At 36.9% G+C, this 24,394-nt stretch overlaps 2 protein-coding genes across 2 annotated transcripts in view; one reads left to right on the top strand and one right to left on the bottom strand.

Moving 5' to 3' along the window:
* Positions 1-15,341, top strand: part of LOC107269411 (N-alpha-acetyltransferase 15, NatA auxiliary subunit) — a 38,842-nt gene extending 23,501 nt beyond the window's left edge. Inside the window, exons 9-11 of the mRNA XM_015743219.2 lie at positions 12,292-12,485; positions 12,979-13,087; positions 13,209-15,341. Coding sequence (XP_015598705.1) covers positions 12,292-12,485; positions 12,979-13,087; positions 13,209-13,720 — 815 coding nt within the window. The 3' untranslated portion in view covers positions 13,721-15,341. The remainder of the gene's footprint in view (positions 1-12,291; positions 12,486-12,978; positions 13,088-13,208) is intronic.
* A 1,706-nt stretch (positions 15,342-17,047) lies between these two features.
* On the bottom strand, positions 17,048-21,559 carry LOC107269416 (deoxycytidylate deaminase). Its single transcript, XM_015743232.2, has 4 exons — positions 21,302-21,559; positions 20,980-21,215; positions 20,566-20,779; positions 17,048-17,202 (listed from the first exon to the last, which is right to left on the bottom strand). Exons 1-4 carry the CDS (start codon positions 21,370-21,372, stop codon positions 17,100-17,102), a joined length of 624 nt encoding a protein of 207 aa, XP_015598718.1. The 5' UTR covers positions 21,373-21,559; the 3' UTR covers positions 17,048-17,099.
* Positions 21,560-24,394: the final 2,835 nt, after the last annotated feature.

Below are 24,394 nucleotides of genomic sequence, written 5' to 3'. Positions count from 1 at the left end.
GTAGACGGATGTAAAATTGGAAAAACCGAACTCACGGACGTCCTCACCTCTGAAATCATCCCAAGAACTCTTAAGGTTAGCCGGATACTTGTGCCGTAACATCGCTCGGCGTGTTCGCTAAATATTTATGTCGTGTTCCATCGAAGGGACCGGATGGTTGCATTGCTTCGGATTAAAGAAACAATTTAAGACTGAATAATTTCTTGTACGGGAGTCAATCCCGAGAAAATGCATCGCTCCTTTGATGTCATTCTCATGATCCATTCCATACGACACACCTGATCTTGGGCATGGAGAAGATTCGGGCATTGCATTTATACATAAGCTGACGGACGAGGTTTCGCATATGTAGAACTGTTATCCATGCATTCCGATCATGTAGACAATTTTATGTTCCCCATGCATGTGTCATGTCTCCGTAGTAATGTGCCGGACGAGCACCACTAATGACTTCATAATTTAGAACGTTGCCATCCTAAATAGTTGTCTCCTGCTCATTTGTAATCCTAATTAGGTTAGTGCATAGTAATCTTGCTTCAAGGCGAAGCATCGGCATCGAATTACAATTTGTATTCGCGATTCGGCTATAGGAAGCCCAAAATTGTAACAAATATATGACTGGCTTGTCGGTACTATGAGTACAGATATTTATATTCGTCTATAATGCATTACGCAGAAGGCACTGAGTATTACAGTGGAATCTGTAAGTTGTAGACTGAATAAATAATGGCGAAGACTTCTTGAATCTTTCTAGATTGCATCGATACACGCAGAGCTGTTTAAGCTTATTGTGAACATCTAGAAAGTAGGAAGAGGACTAGCGGCATGTGTATGTCACTATGAAATTTGAATTTTCTTAATATCGGGGATATGACAATTTATGAGTTAATTGGAAAATATATATTATCCATTGAGTATAATAAATTCATTATATACATGCTTTCCGTAATAAATAGGCAATCATTAAATGTAACATATCAGGATCGTACGGTACGACTATTTCTCATGGAATCAGGATCACATTTCGTAGCCTCTAATTGTCATTTTCGTAGATTTCTTTGTGATATTCCAGCTGAAATTTTCGAGCATATTAAAATATCCGTGGAGACTAGATCTAGTTTTGAAATGCTAGCCTTAGCAAGTTCGGCATGAACTTGGGCCAAGCTTGAGCTTTAGGTCTCTAGCTTGGTTCAAGCTTTGGCTGGCCACCCAAGCTTGGACCTAACCTTTGCATCCCAAACTCGGGCCATGCCTCAATCAGGCTTTGGGAATCAAGCCTTGAAATCGCTAGCTTGAAACTAGCTCCTCTATTCTTCTGATCCTTCTTATCAGGCATATCAGATGTCGAACTATTAAATAATTTGTTTAACCAGGATGACGAAACATATTTAATTTGCGCCATTCGATCGAGTAAGTCCGTAAATTCAATGTAAACGCAGTTAAATTTATGAAAATACTTTTAAAACTATATTTCTGTTTGCCAAGCTTCATTCGGGTTTGTTCGCCAAGCTCGGCTCGAGAACACCATTCCAAATTTCACTTGCACCAAGCCTGGATGCCAATCCCGATCCAAGTCTCATTGGAATTGGTTCAAGCTTGGCCCGTTTGTTAGTTCCTACTACAGGAATGTAGTTATCGAGGTGCCCATCAATTTTCACCGCTTGTTAGTATTTTAGAACGTGTTTATGTCTTAGGATTTAACGCAATTGCGCTAATCAATTTAGTCTGTCAGTCTCTAATACGTGCAAGTGTCATAAAGGCAGCAGGGCAAAATTGAATATACATATTTTATATATCCAACTAAGTAATGTCCCGAAGATGAATAATACTTGAAAATTTAATTGGCATTGCCATTAATGACGTTTTAGAATGTCGCTGTTTAATATCCACATTTTATTTTATGGATTTCATATATCACGTAACCATTTCGTGGAATAAATACAAGTTACGAGGATTAAATCAGGAATCTCGTGTACGGCACAATATTTTCTTCTGGCTCAAACCAAATTTGGTTCGGCAAGTCATGCGATCCCGGCAATTTTCAATTCTGCGCCAGCATCCTTCATGACGTTGACATGACACATTAGATTCTCGGATTATGACGCCTCTTTGGCATGACGCATTGCGTGCCATCGTAGATTCCGCTGCATACCGTAATATCTGTGATATCTTAGTCGGCGCTGGTTCTGTCATTTTCGATTCTCGTCGGATCTGATTCATCGGAAAGTCGTGCAGTACAGCACCGAATGAAGGTCCTTGTCTCTCTTCTTAGAAGAACCTCGACGCAGTGTATTCTCAGTTTTAGTACATTACGCACATGTTAGATTTTTAAAAATTTGAATTAACGATTTTTATTTGAAATTTTCGACTAGCGCGTATACTGACATACAATGCACGCATAATGTAATACAATTTCATATTTCTTTCAAAACTATAATTTTCAATAGTACATTCATTGGTTACAACATCTTGACGTATGGACATTGCTAGAGAAAATGTATGATCATTGATCATATAGTATTGTGCAAATGAACTTTCTCGAGTATACTTAACTCAGTATGCTACTTTAAAATTTGGATGATCCATGAATACAATTTGGCTGACGAGATGTTCATTTTTTTTCAATTCGACACACTCTGTCACAAATATATATATATATATATATATATATATATATATATATATATTGCGCGCGTTAAGTGCACGTGCTTGGAATATGGTTGAAACGCCAAGGAACTTGGCGAACCTTAAGCTCTCACCTCCGTTCTGTTGCAGCTGGTTCGTGTTCCGTAGCGTCTTTACTTTCACCATAAAGACCAATGTCTGGTTTTTCGAATTCTAATCGTATACACATATGATACTTTTCAACCTACGTGCATATAATGCCTAATTATTTGAGCAAATTCCATCGATTTTCTTGTCCCCACTGGTTTGGCGGGGTATCTGAGACACCGGAATGTTTTTCAAATTACGAAGAAAATTCCGCTACGATTCTCGGGTTAATTGGAAGGAACTTTTACTTTTATCAAAGCAATAATGAATATTCACAGGGGTACAAGTCGCAGCTGGCTCTTTGAATGGGGCGAATCCTAACATGACGATCGACTGGTGAGAACTAGGTTGAATGTTAATTTCAAGATCACGGCAAATGAGTTATAATTCTCTACTAATTAGTAAGTATACGCTGCTGTGTGTAGGCCAACGTCGTCCTTACTTTTTCAGCCGACAATCTGGGTCGTAGAAATTGTGGAAACGTACTCGCGATTATTGTCTTTTTCTTTTGCGCTATCCATAATCTTTATATGCGAACCGTGCGACGAGCTGACGCGTGCGAGAGCTGCATCGCTGGAAAATGCGACAAACCGACGACCCACTCTCACTCCTTTGTAATCCGCCTCGAAAGTTGGAAAGTCATGCTTCGAAAACCTTAACCATCGCGAGGAAACAAAAGCAAAATTACCGCCGGATTTGTCTAATGAATCCTGTTCCTTCTAGTGACCTTTTCCTGCTCTATGTTTTCGTTACACACTTTGACCACGATTAAGTAGAGTGACAAGATTCCTCTTTACGATCGATGCGGCACGTAACTGGAGATGCCACCGGGTTCATAAGCTGGCACAAATATTTTCGAGTTTTAAGCCACGTTTCTTACTGTTTTCGGATTGTCTATGCTCGATTATTATGTTGAACGCGTAACGATAGAACGTGGTAATAGATTGATCACACAAATGAAGTACGAGTATACTACGTATAACGTGCATTATCCATATTTTAATACAAATAATTTATATGAGCAGACATTATGTTAAACTTATACATATAATTCTTATATTGATTTTGCAAAGATATGTATAATATATATTTGGTTCTTCGTACAAAAGTTTTGTATGACGAGTGCAAGAATTGATGATGTACTCTATTTTTATTATTTCGCTTATTCGTCCTTCCACCCTTGGACAGTGCACCTCGTGCCTTATAATTAAAAATCCGAAATAAAGTAATTATAATGTTATACCTTTTTTTAATATAAACGGGCTATATTAAGTTAAATATACTGATGCATATGCAAAAACCATGGTTTTTCAACGAGGATTCCGGATTTTAATTAGTAGAACGATAGTGTGATTCACGTATATAAGAGATACGTGAGAATTATTATATTCGATGTATGCTAATCTTATAACCCGAAATAAGGATTTTCCGGAACCCACCTTGAATCTTATTAGCCTTTGCTGCGAATGGAAAAAAATGAGGAAACTAGTATTTGCTTCGTTGTGGATTCCATGAGCACGTTAGTGCTATTTTCGTGAGTACGATGACCTTGTAGGCGGAGAAGAACGTACTGCAAGCGTGTCGGAACCGGCGGCGACGGCGAAAGTCTTGCTTCGCAATCGTCACTCTCGCTCTAGCGTCACGTTGGAAACGTCTGCTTTGCACTCCTTTCCTTTTCTCGCTTTAATCCTTACTCTTACCCATTTAACTAATCATTCTGTGCAGGTCAATAAAAGTCAACAAGTTTGCACTACCTATAACTAGGTACTGCCAATAGTCATAAGGATTCTCGTCGAGACCTTATTTCGCGTGTCGCGAGGAAACGAAACACAATACAAAAATTATGAGGAAATAAATTATGTAAACGCACTTGGAGCGTCTGTATTACATGTCCCACCTACGGGTACTTTAATTTTCGATTAATATTTCAACTCTTGACAGCTTTTAGCGCTTATAGATTCTCATTCGATCGTCGGGACGAATATTGTTCGTTAATCACGCTGTGAAAATTTATATTAACCTTGTGTTCGATTGCGATCGATCCTGTGAAGAAATTGAAAATAAGATTGAACCCAGATTTCAATTTCATATAATTAAAGTGATTCGCCTAGCATCATAATAATATTATTCCAATTTCTGTGAATACCATATATATCGTTCTTAACAAAAATATTTCCTGCATAAAGGATTGACTTTAGGGGAAGCGGAAGCACAAACATTTTTTAAACGATGGATATATGTTTAAAAAATTTTCATATATATTGTGTAAGTAATCCACTAAATTTTCAATTAGAAATCATCGTAGTGTGGCGAATGAGTTGGGTGCGAGACTGTTATAAGTGGTGAGAGTATGTGTTGTGTATGGATGGGCAAAACAAGGAATAGATGGACCAGGGCGAGGGCTTTCGGAGAGATTCGAGCTTTAAGCGAGAGAAACAAAAATAATGTTGTCTCGGATATCCCTCGGGTGACTATTACTATAGCAATCTTATCCCATAGTAGTAATAATCGATGTAAATGAAGTGCTTTCACCCACTGCGAGATTCGTATTCTGGAAGTGCTCGAGTGATCGAACCACCTTAATGCCTCTCGTCAAGCTGTGTCACTAAAAACGTTTTCGCACTAGGAATAAGAATAATTATTTGAAAAGTTGTACCTACCGACATCCATTGAATTATGTAAGTCATTGAGCCAAAAGCTAGTACGCTAATAAAACGGTGCAAGATATAAAGATTGAATTTCGATTAGGGGTACTCTTCAGGTTTCCTGTGTCAATGAGAAGACATTTTTAGAGAATTCGATAATAAATTTCTTAAGAGATTCATATCGGTGCATACTTTAAAACAGTAAACAGTTTTTCGTTTTGAGACTACGAAGCGTGTGTGCCAGTGTTTTTCGAAGCGGAATTCATAAGAACAAAAGGAGCGACGTGGAATTCCGTCCTTAGTTCCTGGTCGAGCTCGCTCCTACTTTCTTCTTAGTCCTCGTGTTCCATGAAGCGCAAATGATTAACTTTTTCTTTATTTTCTTTTTCCATATAAAAAAAAAAACATCGTCACAGTCGAATCGTGTTGATTGCTCATCGCGTTTCATAATTTGCTCGTTGCCATTAGTACTTATTACATTTTACGAAAGAATCGGATACAAGCAGTCCCTCCTTAAAAATAATGAAATTATGTATATCGGTTAGTATAATGTGACTTTTGCATTACCAAAGTTAATCTAGAAGTTTTGGTATTACAGCAACAATACGGTCCTGGCCTTCGTTACTTATGACAATCAATGGAATATACCTCTGTAATTTCTTCTTCCGACAAACGGGAACTGCCTTTCCGTAAAGATCTTCTTGATCAACATTATCATGATTACACTGATTCAGTATGAGGCAAAAAATATTTAAATGCACGTGAGAAACGAGTTTTGCCTGCATCGTATCGTCCTCTACCTTGGATCTCAAGAAGCATACTCATTCACACGTTTGGCGCAAACAATGACAGAATATGACTTTTTGTAGGCGCGAAGCTGTTGAGCAGCGACATTCTGGCATCGTCATCATTGCGATGATCTCTACTAATAATTTCAGAGCAATGCGCTCAAATGATACAAGCAATGGATCATGCGAGACCTTGTCTCGCATCCGGGATCCGCTGCAAACTTCGTGGTTGCACTGCTACAGAATGGACTGGCTATTAAAAAGGTGGTTTTTTTTTTTGTTTCAATCCGAGAGATTGGTGTGGTACGTTGATTCAAATTGCGTTAGCATGGGAATTTAACATTCCGGTGGCGTCGCACGTTCAATCTCTGTTCCGAGGCCTTTCCACTCCTCGATAGTCATGACTACGGTTCCTTTCTTATTTCTCCTCTGCGCCACGCCCTGCTCTGCTCTGCTCTGCCCTATCAAACGTAACACACCCTTCACTACGGTTTACGTTTCTCTACGTACATAATTCGATTTGCTTCGGCTCGATTCGATCCATTGCCCCCCTGAGCTGCTCGACTCGAACTAATAATTAATCGATATTTTCATATCTGCTCAAAATACGGGAATTCTTCTTACTGTCATTTTACATCATTCCTCAGATTACGTGACGTTGAAGTTCCTAAAAAGTAACCATTCTCTTAAATTTTACGGATGAAAGCCAATTGGTAAACAGGATATGACGATGCTCTCGTTCGTTAATAGAACCGGAGTATGATTCCTGATTTTCACTTTCTTGTGTACTGTTATTCTTTCGCAGTAGTTCCCTCTGCAAAGTGGTCATCCATGACGGGTTATCAACAATTTTACATGCATAAATGCCTGCCATCCACTGTCTGTTAGGCACTTCGGTCTAATGGACGAGAGAAGGATACTGTCTGCGCTATCTTCAGAATTTACGCCACCATATTCACGTTGTGCCGTTATAATTGCGTTAGCTGGCATTGACTGACTAATTGATTTGTGAGGTTAACTTTTTCCGCATTGGACCGTCGTTCGATCCGGTGTCAATGGAAGAATATTTTATTATGCGGGTGATTATACGTATTTATCATTCTCGTATTTTCGTTTCTCTGTGATAATCATATATTATCGTTAAGTTTTCACGAGTTTATGTATATATTTTTTTTTGCAATTTTTCAATTTTCATCGTCTGACAAAATAGATAGTAAATATTTTGGTTTGCAAAGTTTAGCACAACGGTAAAGATTTTTTTTATACTTATATGCCAATATTTCGCAGGAATTGCAAGGCAATCGAGATTAATGAATTTTTCATTGTTATGCACGACTTTTACGTACATTTATGTAACATTGATTCATTCGACAAACTTGTCACAGGTTCCGACCTTCTGCACTTGTCCTGCACTTGTCCTCGGTACGCGTCTATTTATGAATTTGTAATACTGAAAGTCGGTTTGATGAAGTAACAATGAAATCACATATCTACCATATGCGTATGCTCCAGTTATTTCACTGATGAATTTGACTTTTGAATTCACCTATACATATGTTCATGTTTAACTAGCGTAACCAGCGCTTCGGTTCACACAAATCTTAATAATTCTTTACTTGCTTTCTTCTTCTTCTTCTTGTTCCAGATCCTTTACTTTAATTCCTTAAGAAGATTGGAGCGCTTCGCGCCAGTCAAATCAGTGCTAGATTTTAGTAATCGTTTTTGTAAATTTCATGCATCATGTAACATCGGTTGAGTGTCATTTGCATCACCTTTATTCGCGTCCTTAATCTAGAGAAACATTCATAGCGATGAATTTACAATAATACTACCTGATCAGTGCCGATTTCCGAACAGGTACATTTTTTTTTCAATTTTTTCTAAAAATAATCCGTAATTCTTTAGGTTCAAATGTGGTAGTGAAATAAACTTACATTAGCAATAGCAATAGATTGGTTACAGGTACAAATATTTTGATAGCACAGACGACGTTACTGCAGGAACCCCTGTCAAAACCTTGCAGGCTCTTTATTATAACGGGAAAGCCAGATTAAATTTATTCTCGGCGTATTGTCTAATTTGATTTTGTAAAGAATCGAAGAGTACTTGTGCTTTATCATCTTTATGTACATAAGTAGCTAGCCTACTAAATAGAAAGGCAGTTGCTGCAACTTCGTGCAACTGATATTGTAACTTAACAAAAATCGATTTACTACTTATAGATCCAGCGTTAGTCTGGCGACGATTGCGGTTAAAAGTGGCACGACTTTTCTCAAATAACAGGACCGCATAAATATGAGCCTGTTAACGATGCTGTAATGCCATTTTGCTGTAGACCATGTGTTTTTTTCCTTTTCATAAGGTTGGAAGCAGTGGAATCGTTAGCAAATGACACGTGGTTTTTCATAAAATAATATAAATCTTAAAATGGAAAAATAATATATATTTAATGCAAAACCATGTATATGCTGTGACGTGATTTTGCAATTCACGGTCATAAGCCGACTCCAGCTACCGATTCAGATAACGTTCTCACTTTCTGATGTCTACAGTCTCACTGTGTGTCACTTTCTTACTCACTTGATTCGTACAGTTACGCATACTCTTGGAAGTTCAGCTTGAGGTGTTCGAATCTTCCGCAGAGAGATAGTCCCGACGTACCGAATTGCCCGGCAGAGTAGTGTGTCCGACAGAGACGAACGAAGAAAAATTATTTAGTCGTTGCAGCTATAACAGCTGTAACAGCATTTCATTTTGTGAGTCCAGCAACTAATTTGCACTTTCAGGAGATCAATTTTCATCGAGTAAATCGCGTTATTTTTCAACGTGGCTGATGACTGTTAACTTTATCTATTTTCGTCTGATGTAGCCTGTATCAGTTGGAAAAGTACAGAGAACTGTATACAAGGACATCCTCTGTTGCAATATTACTTCTTCAAATTGAAGTCGTGAGATTTACTACAAAGCTGGGTAAAAGATGCAATAAACACAGAGTACGCTATTAAGACTTTTTTTTTTAACACTGGAATAATAATAGCAGCCGCCAACATCTGTATGTGGTGTCCTTGCTTACTGCCTCCGAGATTTCTTACCGACCGTCAACTTATATATCAACTTATGCAACTGTAATTATTTCGGTCGGGAAATCTGAATCGGTTAAAGGCGAGAATTGTATTGGCACTGGATATATGCAAAATACAACACGATGTTTTTCTTAGAATTCCAAGATGCGTGGTCGGGCCTCTTAATTTTTTCCTCACATCAAAACCAGGACAAGCAAGCATCAATTTAAATAGCTACAAGAAATTATGTTTACAATAAAGCAGTAGAATAACAAGTACGCAATTAAAAGGCAATTGCAAGTACTATGCATTACTAGGACAGCCGATTCAATTTTGTGTGTAAAGTATTTTACCTATAGAAGAAAGAGAACATTAGAGAACGCTACTCGCTGGTCGCCAATGTACTATTTGAAAAAAAAAAACTATTCTTCAAACTTTTAATTATTTTAAATATTTATACGAAATGGGGCAAAACAGAATAGGACAAAGTTGAAAATAAAGTAGGCGCTTTTAGGGTTCTTGCAAAATCTCTTAACTACGTCTGGACCCGGAAGATGAACGATTTCCACTTCCATTTTTTGGCCAAATCGTCTAGGTTGACTATAGCTATCATAAACGTACGAGTCAAACAAGTACCAGTTCACAATTTCTACCAAGATATAATAGGAATAGAATAATATTTATGAAAATTCAGTGTTTTCCACTGTGGCACTACAGTGCAACGTTGTGCACCTGCAGCATCTAAAGAGGGACGCGATATTGTTTTAAAATTCTTAAATTTATATTTTAATTTGTAAAAGTTTTTAGTCAGTGGACGTTGTACTCCCTGAAGTTCTTAGCGGTTAGTTAATTTCGAAAAGTTGTTAAATTATTAACATGCTGCATGCATGATTGTTCACAATCAATATCGAAATCATTTATCGATTTCCACAAGATGATTTGATTTTACGTCAGTAGAAAGACTATCCAGTGCCATGAACGTTACGATAAATATGGTTATGTGTAGATACTTGAAATACAGTTCGAATTAGTTCGCTTTCTATGAAATGAAGTTACGTTTCCGGGCACAGGCTATCCTTTCGATAACTCGATAATTGAACTTGGTTCTCGGAACTATACGACTATTGAAGCGATAATACTGTGAGATATATTTAACAGAACGAGTACATTAAACATACAGCATAGTTTTATACAGCTCTTCTTTGTAATAGTTCGGTAATGAAAATTCATGAAAACCTATTAAGACTAGTGTGAGGTGGGTGACGAAGATTGCTCGTATAATTTCTGTGCTTTGATCGCAGGGTATCATTTGCATAAGTATTGTGAGCCAGTACCGCCTGTTGTTCCACATTCTTTTGCTAACTCGTAATAACGCGCGCAAGGCCCTCTTTCTCAAGGATGAAATACCTTCGAGTAATCCTTGCACGTCAATTTCTAGTTAATCTATTTTCTCCTTTACAATTTAAAGCTCTCTTTCATTTCTAAGATTATAGAAATTAACTCGAATAGCAAACTTGACTGATCCTTATGGCATGCATCTATTTATAAAGGAAGGCCAATCTAGAAGTCAAATGATATTATCCATATGGAATTTTGGTAGCATTTGTTTTACTCCAGTACCATTTTCTCTGATGCTATGCTGCTCGCAATATTCTATAGGCATTTGCCGACTGGCTTCAGTCTCGTCGATGCCATCGGGAAAGAAACGCGAGAGAGCAAGTTTAGAGTTTCTAAGTGTTTACCGTTTCTGATAGAATTTTGTTGGTAGTGATTGACAAGCAACGTGTAAAAATTCTTACTGTGCACACTTACTTTATTTTTGCTAATAGCCTACAAATATGCAAATTTCTTTCAAGCTTTCATCTTCCACATAGTCATAACGCACAGACATAAAAGGGATATATAAAGTATATGTACGCAAGGAAAGTGCCAGGAAATGCCTTCTAAGAAACTAAGAATGCGCTGAAGCAACGCTGTTTACGTCCGAATTTACGGAGCATGCCTGCTTGGTGTTTGGCTCTACCGCGTTTTAATAATGCATCGAATATTCCTTACATAATTGGAAAGCGTGCGTGATTTTCATGTTATAATACTGAGTTAATGTGCGGTAATTAAAGTGGCGATGCCCGTTCAGCAGGATGAAGGTATTAGCGTAATAATCGGAATTTCTTTCGTTTTTTTTTTTTTTCATGAGCTGCCTGCACAAACGATATATCTAGTAGGCTATTTCCTTGGCGTTCTACGCATGTGTAGACGCGAGGTTGAAATGAATGTATTTTATTTAAAAAAGCATTAAGTTTGTTCTATTCATGGTAAATTTCTAACCGAAGCAAGAATGTGAAAAAAATTCTATTAAATGCCGCACTGAGAGTCATCAGATAATAAAATTCCTAAATCACCGTCGTTACACTTTTTTCAAGACACTGTTTCTCTATATTGTCCTAATCATCCACTATTTCAACTGTGTGAAAAGAGTGCTTGACACGTTAAAGCAATTTTAGATATTATTTTCTTCTGTTGAAAAGTAAAAATGAATTTGTACAATGTTTTTACATTAAGGACCATCAATAAGATAGTCAGGTGTACTGAAAATTTTTACCCACAGCATAACATGTATACGATAATACAACAGATGCAATGACAGCGCTCATTGTGATTTGACAGGTCTTAAATCTTGATCGTTATCAGATGTTATTTTCATAAAAAATGTGGAACACCGGAGCTCTTTATTCTATAAGAAATGATGGAGTATAAATACTTTTTCAATATGATAAAAATAGATGTTCTCACTTTCGATTTCATTGCGCCATCTATGTTTGCCATAGCTTGACGAGTTAGAGGAAGTTGAACAAGAGCTTTACATGAAAATTCCATCTCATATTTCCACAAAATTGACATTTAATGTGATTCTTATATGAAAGTTCTCTTCCGCGATTCCGCAAATTTACCTGAATCGTATTAATTAAAATTGAGCTAATTACACTAAACATCTGTGTATATATTTTTTCATAATAATTATTTCAGAGAACTTGGCACCGTCGGAGTTGAAGAAGCTGAGAAACAAACAAAGAAAGCAGCGCAGGAAGGCAGAGCTTGAAAGGCAGCAGGCTGCCCAGGCCCAAGAGAAGAGGGAACAGCATAATAAATCTCGACAACAGACTGATCCCGACCTAGAGCAACCTACACTGGATGAACTTATCCCAGAGAAATTAGAACGGGTAAGAAAAGCTTTCAAATTATTACTTCATAAAAACATGCGCTTCCATTAACCCTTTCGCTGCCACGGTGCTTCCATGGAACCGGCGCTTATCTTTACATTTGGACCACGGTGGTCGCGGGTGACCACGACTAAGAAAAATGTGCTATTAGCAGTTCTTTGCCATAAAATTGTTAATACGAAATTTGTATTGTGGCCCACTGATGCAAGTTCAAAAAATCGCGTGGCATGGAAAGGGTTAAAATTGCAAAATTGAAACATCCAAAACCTTGATAATCTTCAAGAAAACAAATGGGTGTAGTTCCGAAAAGCGCATAACTCCGAAAAGTATGGGTCTTTGTATTCTAAAGTATTTTGACGTGCTGATGACGAATGTAATAGTGAAAATACCCGCAAAATTAATTAAAAAAATTAATTAACTGATCCTATCGGTGAACCACTTCATTTACACACAACGATACATGATATTAATAATAGAAATGAAAATTCAACAGGCGGAAGACCCCTTGGAACAAGCGATTAAATTCTTGCAACCGCTGCAGCAGCTTGCATCGAATAGAATAGAAACGCATCTCATGGCTTTCGAGATATATTTTCGTAAAGGTAAGGGACAAAGATACATTTATCGAACTGGATTACAATGTGGTGGTAAATGAAAGGTTGTCAATGAAAATCATATTTTGTCAGACGTTTATTTAATAAAACATCCTCCACGTGCTTGCAGGTCGGACACTCTTGATGCTTCAATCGATTAAACGTGCTCATCAATTGGACGCGAACAATCCCGATCTTCATGCATGCTTGGTACGCTTTCTACAGCATACTGGAGCTTCGCAGCTGGAGGGCGCTGTCGCGGAAGTTGTGAAACGTCAAACGAGCGGAATATTCTCAAATTCGGACGCAGTCCAACTAAACGCCAATTACTTAAAGATGAATAACAAGTCACTGCCGCATCTACTCCAAGGTGCTCGAATGCTCTATCTCCTGGATCCGAGCGCTCAAGCGAAAGCTCTTTCATTGATTACGAATATCGACGGCTCAGAAGGAGTCAATCTGGAGAACTGCACGAGGGTGCTGGAAGCTCTGCGCAACGGTGACCTTGGTCAGTGCGATTCATCGATATCCAGCTACACCGCGAAATGTGAAAAACATTTTCCTTACGCGACTGCATTTCGTCCACCTGAGCCGAAGTCCATCGTAAATCATCAGGACAAGGAAAATTCGATTAAGAATTGATCCTGGCATACATTATCCTGCGTCACCGATCTGCGATCTGTAGTTAGGGAGTGAAGCGTTTGATCTACGTTAAAAACACGTAAAGTACGACTAGAATTTATACAAATTGGCGGATAATTAACAGATGTAAGCATGTACTATACATAAACTGTTCCTGGTGAGTTTCATGCAGTGAGCAGTGCTGGGACAGTGCTGGATAAACAATCTTAACAAATTAATATGACAAACACGAGCCGTGTTCCGGCGCGGTCAAGAGTTAAAAAAAAGGACAGCATAGCTAAGATTAAATAATTATTGAAACGGATAAAGCGCTCCTCGAATCTCGAGGGTCTACAATACTAGAGGAAGGCCAAGAGTGTGGAATGTTTAGTGTACATGGTGCAGTGTGTAAAATAAGGCGTGCGAGACTAACATTGGTACAAAAAGACAAGACTTGAATACTTCATACACATGCTTTGCGAATATTTGTACTTGATATTAAAATGTAATATCTCCAGCGATGCCTAAATGCCACTCTACTGTGTAGAGTCACAACACACTCAACGGAAGTCAAGCACCAAAATTGTACCCCTTGCGCGTCCATCACGCTTTCTCCTTCGGTGACTTCGTTTTACATCGCGTACTACTATCCGGTTTTTTTAACCATAAGCCGTTGATCAAGACAGACGTGTAATTGGGTTTTTAAAGTATACACATAAAACACACACAATACAATATAGACGCTTGTACACTCACACACACACACACACACCAACAAAGTCATATATTTACAGACGAGAAGGAAAGAACGAAAGAATGACAGAAAGAAGAATGTAGAAAGGCAATAGATAGAGGGTGATAGAAAAATCCACTCTTCATGTCCGTGTTTTCATTATCTAGTGACGACATAGAAATTTGATCACTCGATACTCCTTTAATATTCTCTGCGAATGATACGTATCGGCGGTGAAGAAATGACAGGGGCTCTCGCCAACCACTGCATGCGGTAATCATTGCGAAAATGAGAATTTGCGTACATCATACGCACACTACCATATCTGTGAACCAAATTGATAGATTCGAACATCTGTACGTGAGAATAAAAATTACAGAAACCTTGAAATGAATTAACTGCAAGACTCTCAACGTAAATGTACAATTATTTTGCGAATTTGTAGGTTCCTGTAATAATATAAATATTCAAAGAACACATCCTTGTTCAAGACTCACAGGTCTCTCAATACGTTCTTCGTCGCTTCAATGATCGGTTTAAATTCGTTGTATATTTACAATCAAGGAAAACCATCCCGTTTGTAATTAAAATGAAATATCTGCTGTACGAGCGAACCAAGCGATTAATATTGTACAGCGATACAAGTACAAGCTATCTGTACGTATATAGTGGTTTTTATTAATATGTTCCTACAAAATAACTTCCCTTTGGAAACAAAAACGCGATTTTTCGTAAACCCAATCATCGTCATGTGCGCTAATGGTCCGTCACAAAGTAATGTTATTACAACGTAATAATTATCGGAATATTAAATTAAAACGATAAGCTACTGCAAGACGTTTACAATGCTTCCCCTGCCCAACAATTTGAGATAGCGATTAAAGGCTTATCTTCAACTTTCGACTTACACCTGTGACACATTCTTTTTAGTCTTTTTAAAGTCCTTTCCACACTATTTTTTTTTTTTTTTTAATATTGTGATACCTGTAACGACTGTCAAAAATGTGAGTTGTTCGAACTCACGTTCGATGGAAAAAATATGAGTTTAGCAACTTTTACAACCTTCAGAAGAAAACGACTACCTTGCTAAAGAAAAGTCAGTGTGACTTTTTCACATATAGTTTTGATCCTTTCTTAGCACGTCGAGTGAAGCGCCGATTTTGCTATCCTTTCCGTTTAGCCGGCAGCGAGCGAGCAAATCTTGCTATTAGTCCCGTTTGACTGATGTCGCGCTCAACGCGTTAATCGTACCTAATCCTAGAATACGTATCATATTTTGTGTATACGTTCATACCTATTGAAGGATTTGTCATACTTTGCCATTTTGGTGTAATTTTCGGATTTTTTATTAATCACCAAGAATAACACCTATGATAAACAAGAATGTGTATGCACATTTTAGTGTCGATGAATATTTCTGGAGCTGTGCGCGGTAGAAAAATAGACACATTTAGAAAACTATGGCAAATGTATTAGTTTACTTTTTGCCTACATATCATTTTCTATGCGAGGAAATGTAAAAAGACTTTCAGATTCGTTAACTATAAGAGAAAACAAGTCATGAAATAATTCGCCGAAAAAAGTCAAATTCTTTTTAACGGGTTTTAAAATGAATTTTCGATTTGTTGCGAATCACAAGATGCCATGTGTAGAAAGATCTCTAGGGATAATTTGGGCGGTATTCAATGTTTTTTTAATGTTTTTTTTTTTTTAATCGATACGTCAGACTGATAAACAAAAGTATCAAAGAAAATTATATACCTAATAAATATTTTCGAATCCGCAAGCTGTTGTCGTAAGGGATAATATTGTTTGATCTTTCAATCAAAAAGTTTAAATCAAATTATAACGATCTGTTCTTACATTGTCCACATCAACAGTAACTGTGCAACATAGTTTTCTGGTAATTAATATTTTTATTTTTTTTAAATCATTGTTATCGGACATGAAGATAAAATATTTCTTCTCTATAGTCAAATAGAAACTATCGCTAACTTTGAGATTGCAGAAAACGAATGCATAGGACAATGTAAATATAATTTATTGAGTCTCACGAATTCCACCTACCAGTAGCTATTTCATATATTTTTTCGGATACGGTGATCAGAACATTCTTTAAGCATTCTGAAAGGCAAAAAAATCTCTTAAGTAAATGTATTTTATTTTTTGATATACTATATTTTTATCATTTTGTCTGGCATATTCTGTTAACTATGTTAAGTATAATTATTGATGTTGCAATTTTCATGAAGTATGGGATATTCAAAATCAGACTCGTTTAAATGAAATGTACCATCTTTTAAGTAACGACAAGTCATATAAATCGAAATTGCAGTTGTTTTATATACCTAATATTATTCCTAACTTATTGCTACGTTTTGTCATTTTCCGATAGATTGTTCTGTTCGTGTTATTTATTTTTAAAAAATCCATTTTAATAGCAGAATTCTCGTTCTGCATTTGTACCTATCATTAATTATATTTTACATGTAAATAATTAGAAGTTTATCTTTTTCAGGATGCAAGTAGTGCACCATAGGAAGTCATATCTCCGAGTGCTATTGAGTCTTTAAAAATCTCCGTAAAGACTCGACATACAAAAATAATAAGTAAGATAGTAATAAACTTTGTTTATTAACAACATCTTTTGTTTCTACAAACATTTCTTCAATGAGAACTTGTAGTGGGCGATGGTGCTGATTGTTCCATTTCATTCCAATCGATCTCACTGAAATTTATTACAATTTCCTTGTTCTTTGGGGTGTACTGCCTGCAAAACAACATTACCGTTTTTATCAAGCGCTTTTATGACAAGTTTAAGACCACAATCTACTTAGATCACGCAGTTTTTCAGATAAGTATAAAAACCGTTTTCTGTCACCACAATGCACATTTATATAAAAATATTTCAAACAACACATTCATACAACACCATTTTACATAAAGAATTATGCTTAGAGCTAGTATATTTCTATTCAACACTCTAAACCAATCCATGTCAAACAATATGCACATTAACGACTTATTAGAGATACAGTCCTGTCAACCAAGTGCCAAAGTGGACAACATATTGATTACAACCATTTAAAACATTTATATTACTATAACCGAATTTGCTAATAATTATTGTTTAAGAAACAAATTATTAACGAAATTATAAAGAAAAATTATTAAGAAAGGTCGTTTTTTTAATTAAAAGTTTCCTATTGGGGCTAATTTTATATCTCGTTTTTTCTTTTTTAGTGAAGATTTACAGCGGTGTGAACGATCTGATTTGTCACAGATTCTCTCATTGGTTACTTAAAAATATCATCCAATAAGAATTTATACTTTATGAAAAGTAGAGAACAAGTAGGTAACGAGAACAGATCTATTGGTGTAACATAACTCCACGAGTACTCCAAGTGTATATGCGGCTTTATATATATGTATAAAATACGCTACATGAGATTTGTATGTTCGTTCCCATTAGTTGTTCAAGTGTTTAATGAAAAGTTGCATGATTTCAAGAGGAATAAATAATATACATATTATGCATTGCGTTAAAATATGCTACTAAGTGGTAGCTAGTTTTACTGTTGAACATCCATTTTTGATAGTCTCACAAATTGTTAACTCAACTGGCTGTTAATTAAATATCGATAGATTCATTCTAATTCCTATTTCGAGATTAACCAAAAAAAATAACTCGTCCCGCGTAAAAATAATAAATTTGACTTTGGTACCAACGGAAGAACTTGTGCCTTTTTAATGAAATATTGTCTGTTTTTAGAAAAACCAATATTCAACTTATTAGACTGAATTATGCATTCTTACACTATTCTGTATACGTTTGACATATTCAAAGCTATTACATTTTATAGGAAACATTAATTGGCGAACTAATTTGTAATCAATACTTGGTGAATTCTGTAAAATAAAGCATCTTTATCTTATAAGCTATAAATAAGCTACGTAAATGTTCATTAAAAAAGTACAAAACAAGAGTAATATATATTTGAATATTGTTACTGTGTTTCATCAATTTATAAGACTATTACCAAGTCTTCTATTATCACTATCATTTGCGATTCAAACGAATATTTCAGAACAAAAATGTCACAGCAAACATTGTAATTAGACAAGGACAGGAGAACCTCCTACGCAATGTCATCTTTCTATCCCGCTGTAGCAGCCACTTACGCGCCAGCCTATCTCTCGCGTGGTCTAATTCTTATATGTTTATGGTGTACCTATCACGCACTGTCAATGCCAGTTATGTTCTACGAGTCGAGCAAGCAGCATTTGAAGATCGCTGTGGGTAGTAACTACCCCAGTTGTTCGAGAGTGATTAAAGAACAGTGTTTTCATAAACTATAGAATTTTTATAATTTTTAATTCTTGGGGACAACAAGAGTATTTAGAACTGGAAAAAAAATAAGCAATCATAATTGTGTAGACATCAAGAGACTCCGTCGAGTCTCGTACCAAATACAGGCAACCGGTTGTATGTACATACATACAGGGCACGGACCGTCGAACTCTTTACCCGAGTCAACTCCTTATATACCTGTGTTTGGATCAAACATCTGATGACCGCTATATGTCAGAAAAAGTTATTAATACATTCACTATAAGAATTGGAGGTTCTGAATCGATTGTCACCAAGATCAATATGATTAGTGTACGGGATCAGGGGGCATTGATATGGTGAACGAGATGTTTTTATTTCAGTTCCGCTGTCGTCGTCTTTGTCTTTGCATGCGTCCATACGCGATTGAATCCTGCGGCAAGTATGTATACATATGTATACAGGCAACTGGTGGTAGTATGTTCAGTCAACGCGACGAAGTGAGTCAAGTATCTCAGCGGCATTAATGGCGTCCTGCTTATGGACGCCGTGCGGTCAGGTGAGAGGAGAGTGAGCGGTAAGTACGTATCTTGGCCCGTGCGTGCAACGGACAGGACTACGGTGCGAGCGAAACACTAAATCTTCAAGAACTACTTGATATAAATTCGCGTTGATTAGGCTAGTTTTCAAACTCAAAAACGGTAAAAGTTTAATAACAAACATATAGTCTTAGAATACTATTAATACGTTCAAAGTAAGTACTTTTCTAATTCCCCTGGCATGGACCTGCCAAGTATTACTTGACAAGGAATCACCTAGTCTTATTAATTATTGAATAACAATTAAATCATAATTCAGTATAAGCAGGAGTAATATAAAAGAGTAGCGAAAACGTTATAGGAAATTTTGAAAATACAATTAAAATTATGGACTAGTGCTAGATCATATAATAAGCAGGTATGTAGTGACTTATGTACTTGGCATTAACAATATGATTTCAATACTTTTTATTAGATGAATTCGCAGCAATCCTGTACTTGGTATAGTTTTTTACATGTAAATGATTTTTTGGGTATTTTATTTGAATCAGGTAAGCGTGTTAGAAATATGTCCAATTTTAAAGTATTTTATATTATGTGGTGACTGTATCTCCACTCGCTCCTCTGACACACACACGCATTAACACATATGTAACTCGTACTTAGTCTATCCACTAAACTAGGAATTTGCCTAACATGCTTGCTTGCTCTAAATAAAATCTCCAAACATTTATGATAGCTAGATTTTTTCTGTTTGTACTATTTTCTTTTGAAAAAATATTGATTTTATGCCAAATAGTAATACAAGTATGTAACCTTTGGAAAAAACTCATGGCATGCTTTGATTATGCGAAATAAATATACCATCGACCAATAAATATAAATCATTCAATTTTTTTTGTTATGTGCCATAAAACAAAAAGAAACCAATTTTGATTTCTCACAACCATGTTCGTATTTTACTTTATAATTTTTGCACAGAACTATTTTATTGAGTTGAAACTGCTTTATTTGGATTCTATGCTTTCTAACGATTCAAATTCAGCTATTAGAATTTAAAAAATATCAATTTCAACAGATATTATCTGCAAGACTAGTTTGTGGTTAGTATGTCATTCAAGTGTCAAACTTGATACATAAATTTACTGATTTACCCCAAAAATGTAAACAATGATATGATGAAACACAGGTTACAGCATTAAAGAAACAGCTTAAATTTGAGAACATGCTTAATAAATTATTATAGCAAAACAAATAAGCATACCTGTATGTAATTCCAGCAGCATTAAACATTCTTTTTGCTGCAATTGTCCCAATTTTGTGGGCATGTTTATCTGACATGTAAACTATTGAACTTATGCCAGATTGTATAATAACTTTTGCACATTCATTGCAAGGAAACAATCCAACGTACATATCGCAATTTGTAATATCCTGTACATTCTTGTTGAGGATAGCATTGACTTCAGCATGACATACTGAAAGAAATGTTTTTTGTTAATAAATTTTATTATCTATTATAGAAATAGTATATTACATAATAGTATACAAACTGTATATTATTAAAAATTTGTATATCATTATTGCTAGATACAAAACAGAAAGTGAAATTTAAAAATACTATCCTAACATATGTATATTCAACTTATAAAAAACCTTTAAAAACGTTGCAACACACCATAAAGGTATTTTGATTCAAGTTTATTAGATGTATTTTTTTTCCATTGAAATTCATCGTCGCTACATCCTCTCGGCATGCCATTATATCCGATACCTACAATTCTTTTATTTTTATCAACTATACATGCTCCCACCTGCGTTGAAGGATCTTTACTACGTTTTGCAGAAAGGAAAGCGACTGCCATAAAATAGTCCTCCCAATCTAAAGAATTTTCTCTTTTATGACTTATATTCCTGAAAATGAATTACCAAAACATTGAAAACTTAATATTGATGGAAAATTATATAAAGAAATCATTTATAAAAAAATGTCATATTACCTATCTCGTAAAACTAGAGAACTATTTATTTCATTGTCTTCTTGAGAAGCATCAGTTACATAATCATTCATTTTATAAATCAAGAATGATTACCGCAGTGCAATCTAAACAAAAAAAAACCGCTAAACTCAACAGGTGTGATTTTATGATTATAATATGGATTCTTCTTCTTCTTCTTGATCTTCTTTGGCTTTGTGCTCTAGAGATCCAAATGCCAAATCATTAACATACAGCATGGACCAGCATGAACTATGCAACAGAGGAGATAGAGACTGGTGGTGGCCACGGCAGAGATGAGTGTGGAGATGCACAACGCTATGGTTTTAGGTGATACCAAAAACATGGCGCTAAATCGTAGCGACGAATCCAAGAGTAGGATTTTGTGATCATCGCTTCCGTCGGTAATGCATATCCCGCCGTAGCCAAGCTGAAAGTGATCACGAACGTGTAGCCTGGCCGGCAGAGGTTTTCCGCAACTTCCGCTGGTTCCCAGAGCAACCCTTAGCACGAGGTCGCTCATTAGACATTGCCTAAATAGTTTTATTGTAATCTTAAATTCGAGTGTACAGTGTAAGCTGGATAAGATTTACTAAGACAAAAGCCAGCACCTCATGCCTGCCTGCGTTGAGGAGTGCAGCGATGCGGTGCTAGCTTCCACCATTATTTAACAATAGTTCCAAGCGAAACTATGGTCCCAATACTGAGTACTAGAGAGAACTATTTCGGAACTGTTTGAAACATAATCTGAAAATAACACTGAAAGCCAGCTCCTTATGAATACCTGCACTGAAGCATATGGTGCGACTAGTATCCTTAACAGGTATTTTACCGATGTTACGTTCCAGAACTATTGTTAAAACCTACCAGGAACTATAGAACTCCTCGAGAACCATTGAAAAAGCCTACGTTGATTCCTATAGATATGCCAATGCTCTCGTAAGATTTCGTTATTGTTTAGTTGACGTCCAGGTGCTCGAATTTGCCGTGGGGAGATAGTCTTAACGTAGCGAGTTGCCCGGCAGAGGAGAGTGCCCGACGGAGATGTCTCCACTGACCGGCAGAAGCTCGGGTGAAATGCTGGCGCTCCGCTGGAGATGGGCAAAGGGCTGTAGAGCGGGCGCAGATAAGGTTTCCTTACGATAAGGGGAGGAACTTCCTGCCCGAGTTAAAGATGTGGTACTCAGCTGTCGTCCAATGTCCTGGGGAAGCCGCCGTGGAGGATCTCCAAATGTTACGTACCGATTTTCTAAGGGACGCTCTCCACTTGATTCAAAGGGACGGCATGAGGGAAAGGAAGAGTTATAAGGATCTCGACAAATCGGATAATCAGAATGATTAGTTCTCGAATTTGGCTATCATCAAAGTAGTCTATCTCGTTGATAATTTTTCTAGCTGTGTTTCGAAACGGTACAGAAAGTTATCGCTCGTGTACTTCTCGCGTTGCTCTCGCGATATCCAGGAAATTCTATGGATTTTCTGTGAGTATTCTGGAAGTGCAGTGCTCTGTCCTAGTGCAGTGCCCACCTGAGTGTATTCTGGATGCACTTCTTGACCTTCACGGATTAGCTGCGCCAGCTCCGGTAAATACATCTCCACGTTCCATCGTTTACACCGTCACAGTTTTTTTTTTTAAATTCAAGTTAAGTACGTAGCATTTTTTCGAGTTTTTCAAAAAAGTTATAGGTAGTATAGTTATAAGTAAAAGGTAGTATAGTTATAGGTAGTAGAAAAAGTGTATTAATCCGTATGCGTGCGAGAGAGACGCACTTAGAGCCCTGCTGTGCTAATGAAACGTACGCTTTAGGAGCATTACAGGGTACGTCAACGATATCCTTAAATGCGAACAATTGCCGTGCACCGATCAGCTGGGCCTTCAGCCCATTTCATGCCATCTCTTTCTATACTCTTTATCCTTTATCTTCATTTACGAACAAAAAAGTGTGACGTAGTGCGTCGCGAAACGTCCCTTTCTATACTCTTTATTATTTACCGTCGTTTACGAAAAAAAGTGTGACGTAGTGAATTGATACGTTTGAATAAGTGCGTCGCGAAGACATTATCTAAAGTTCGCGGAAATTCGCGTATTGGTCTACTCGTAACAAGTGAAGAATTAGTCCGCAACCGAAAATACAGGAAGTGCAAAATAGTGGCCAAGGCTGGAATGAAGTCGTCACCAGAATGGACCTCGAGTATCGAAAGATGTACTGGACCAATGAACAATACAAATGGACAAGAGAAAGGCAGACGAAGATCCTGGGGTAAGTGATCTTTTTCTTTTTTCCTTTTTTTTCTACTCACCATAAACATTTACGTAAGCGGCCATGCTGAAAGCCATAAATTTGCTATACTCAGCTGATACCGGAAGTATAGCATAGATCTGACTTATATTTGTGTGAGATTTTGGTGATGCATTCGGAAAGTGTTCCCATGTTGCGCGGTAGTGTCTGACTATATTTCCAGCTATACTTGTTTCCGAGTGATCAACTGTAGATTCTGCTGCGTACTAAATAATTTTTCCTCGTCCACGCGAGTCTTCTGGATTTTGCCAATTCCGCGTTTATAGCGCACCAACGAGAGAAGAACACTGTGGACTCTCTATTAAAATACATATTTATACATATTATATTAATACATATAATACATATTATATCAACATTACAAAAATGGAGGTGCTACACGGATGTCAGCTCCAGCATCACACTTTTTTTTAAATCTCTTGAAAATGATTCAACAATAGGCTTTTTCAATAGTTCTCGAGAAGTTCTACAGTTCCTGATAGGTTTCAACAATCGTTCTGCTACGCAACATCGGTAAAATATGTATTAAATATGCTTGTGGCATCATACGCTTCAGTGCAGGCAGACATGAGTTGCTTGCTTTTGTCATATTAAACTTACCGAGCTTATACTGTGCGATCGAATTTAGGACTGCAAAGAAAAAAAGTATTTAGGCTATATCCGATGAGTTGTCTCGTTCTAAGTGTTGCTTTGGGAACCAGCGATAAGTAGCGGAGGACTGTGCCCGCCAGGCTACCCGTTCGTGATCACATTCAGCTCGGCTACGACGGGATATGCATTATCGACGGAGGCGATG

This window comes from Cephus cinctus, unplaced genomic scaffold, assembly GCF_000341935.2.
Source record: "Cephus cinctus unplaced genomic scaffold, Ccin1 Ccin1_scaffold0654, whole genome shotgun sequence".
Taxonomy (NCBI): domain Eukaryota; kingdom Metazoa; phylum Arthropoda; class Insecta; order Hymenoptera; family Cephidae; genus Cephus; species Cephus cinctus.
Note: the sequence above shows the minus strand (reverse complement) of the source record. Positions and strands in the feature narration are given on the sequence as shown.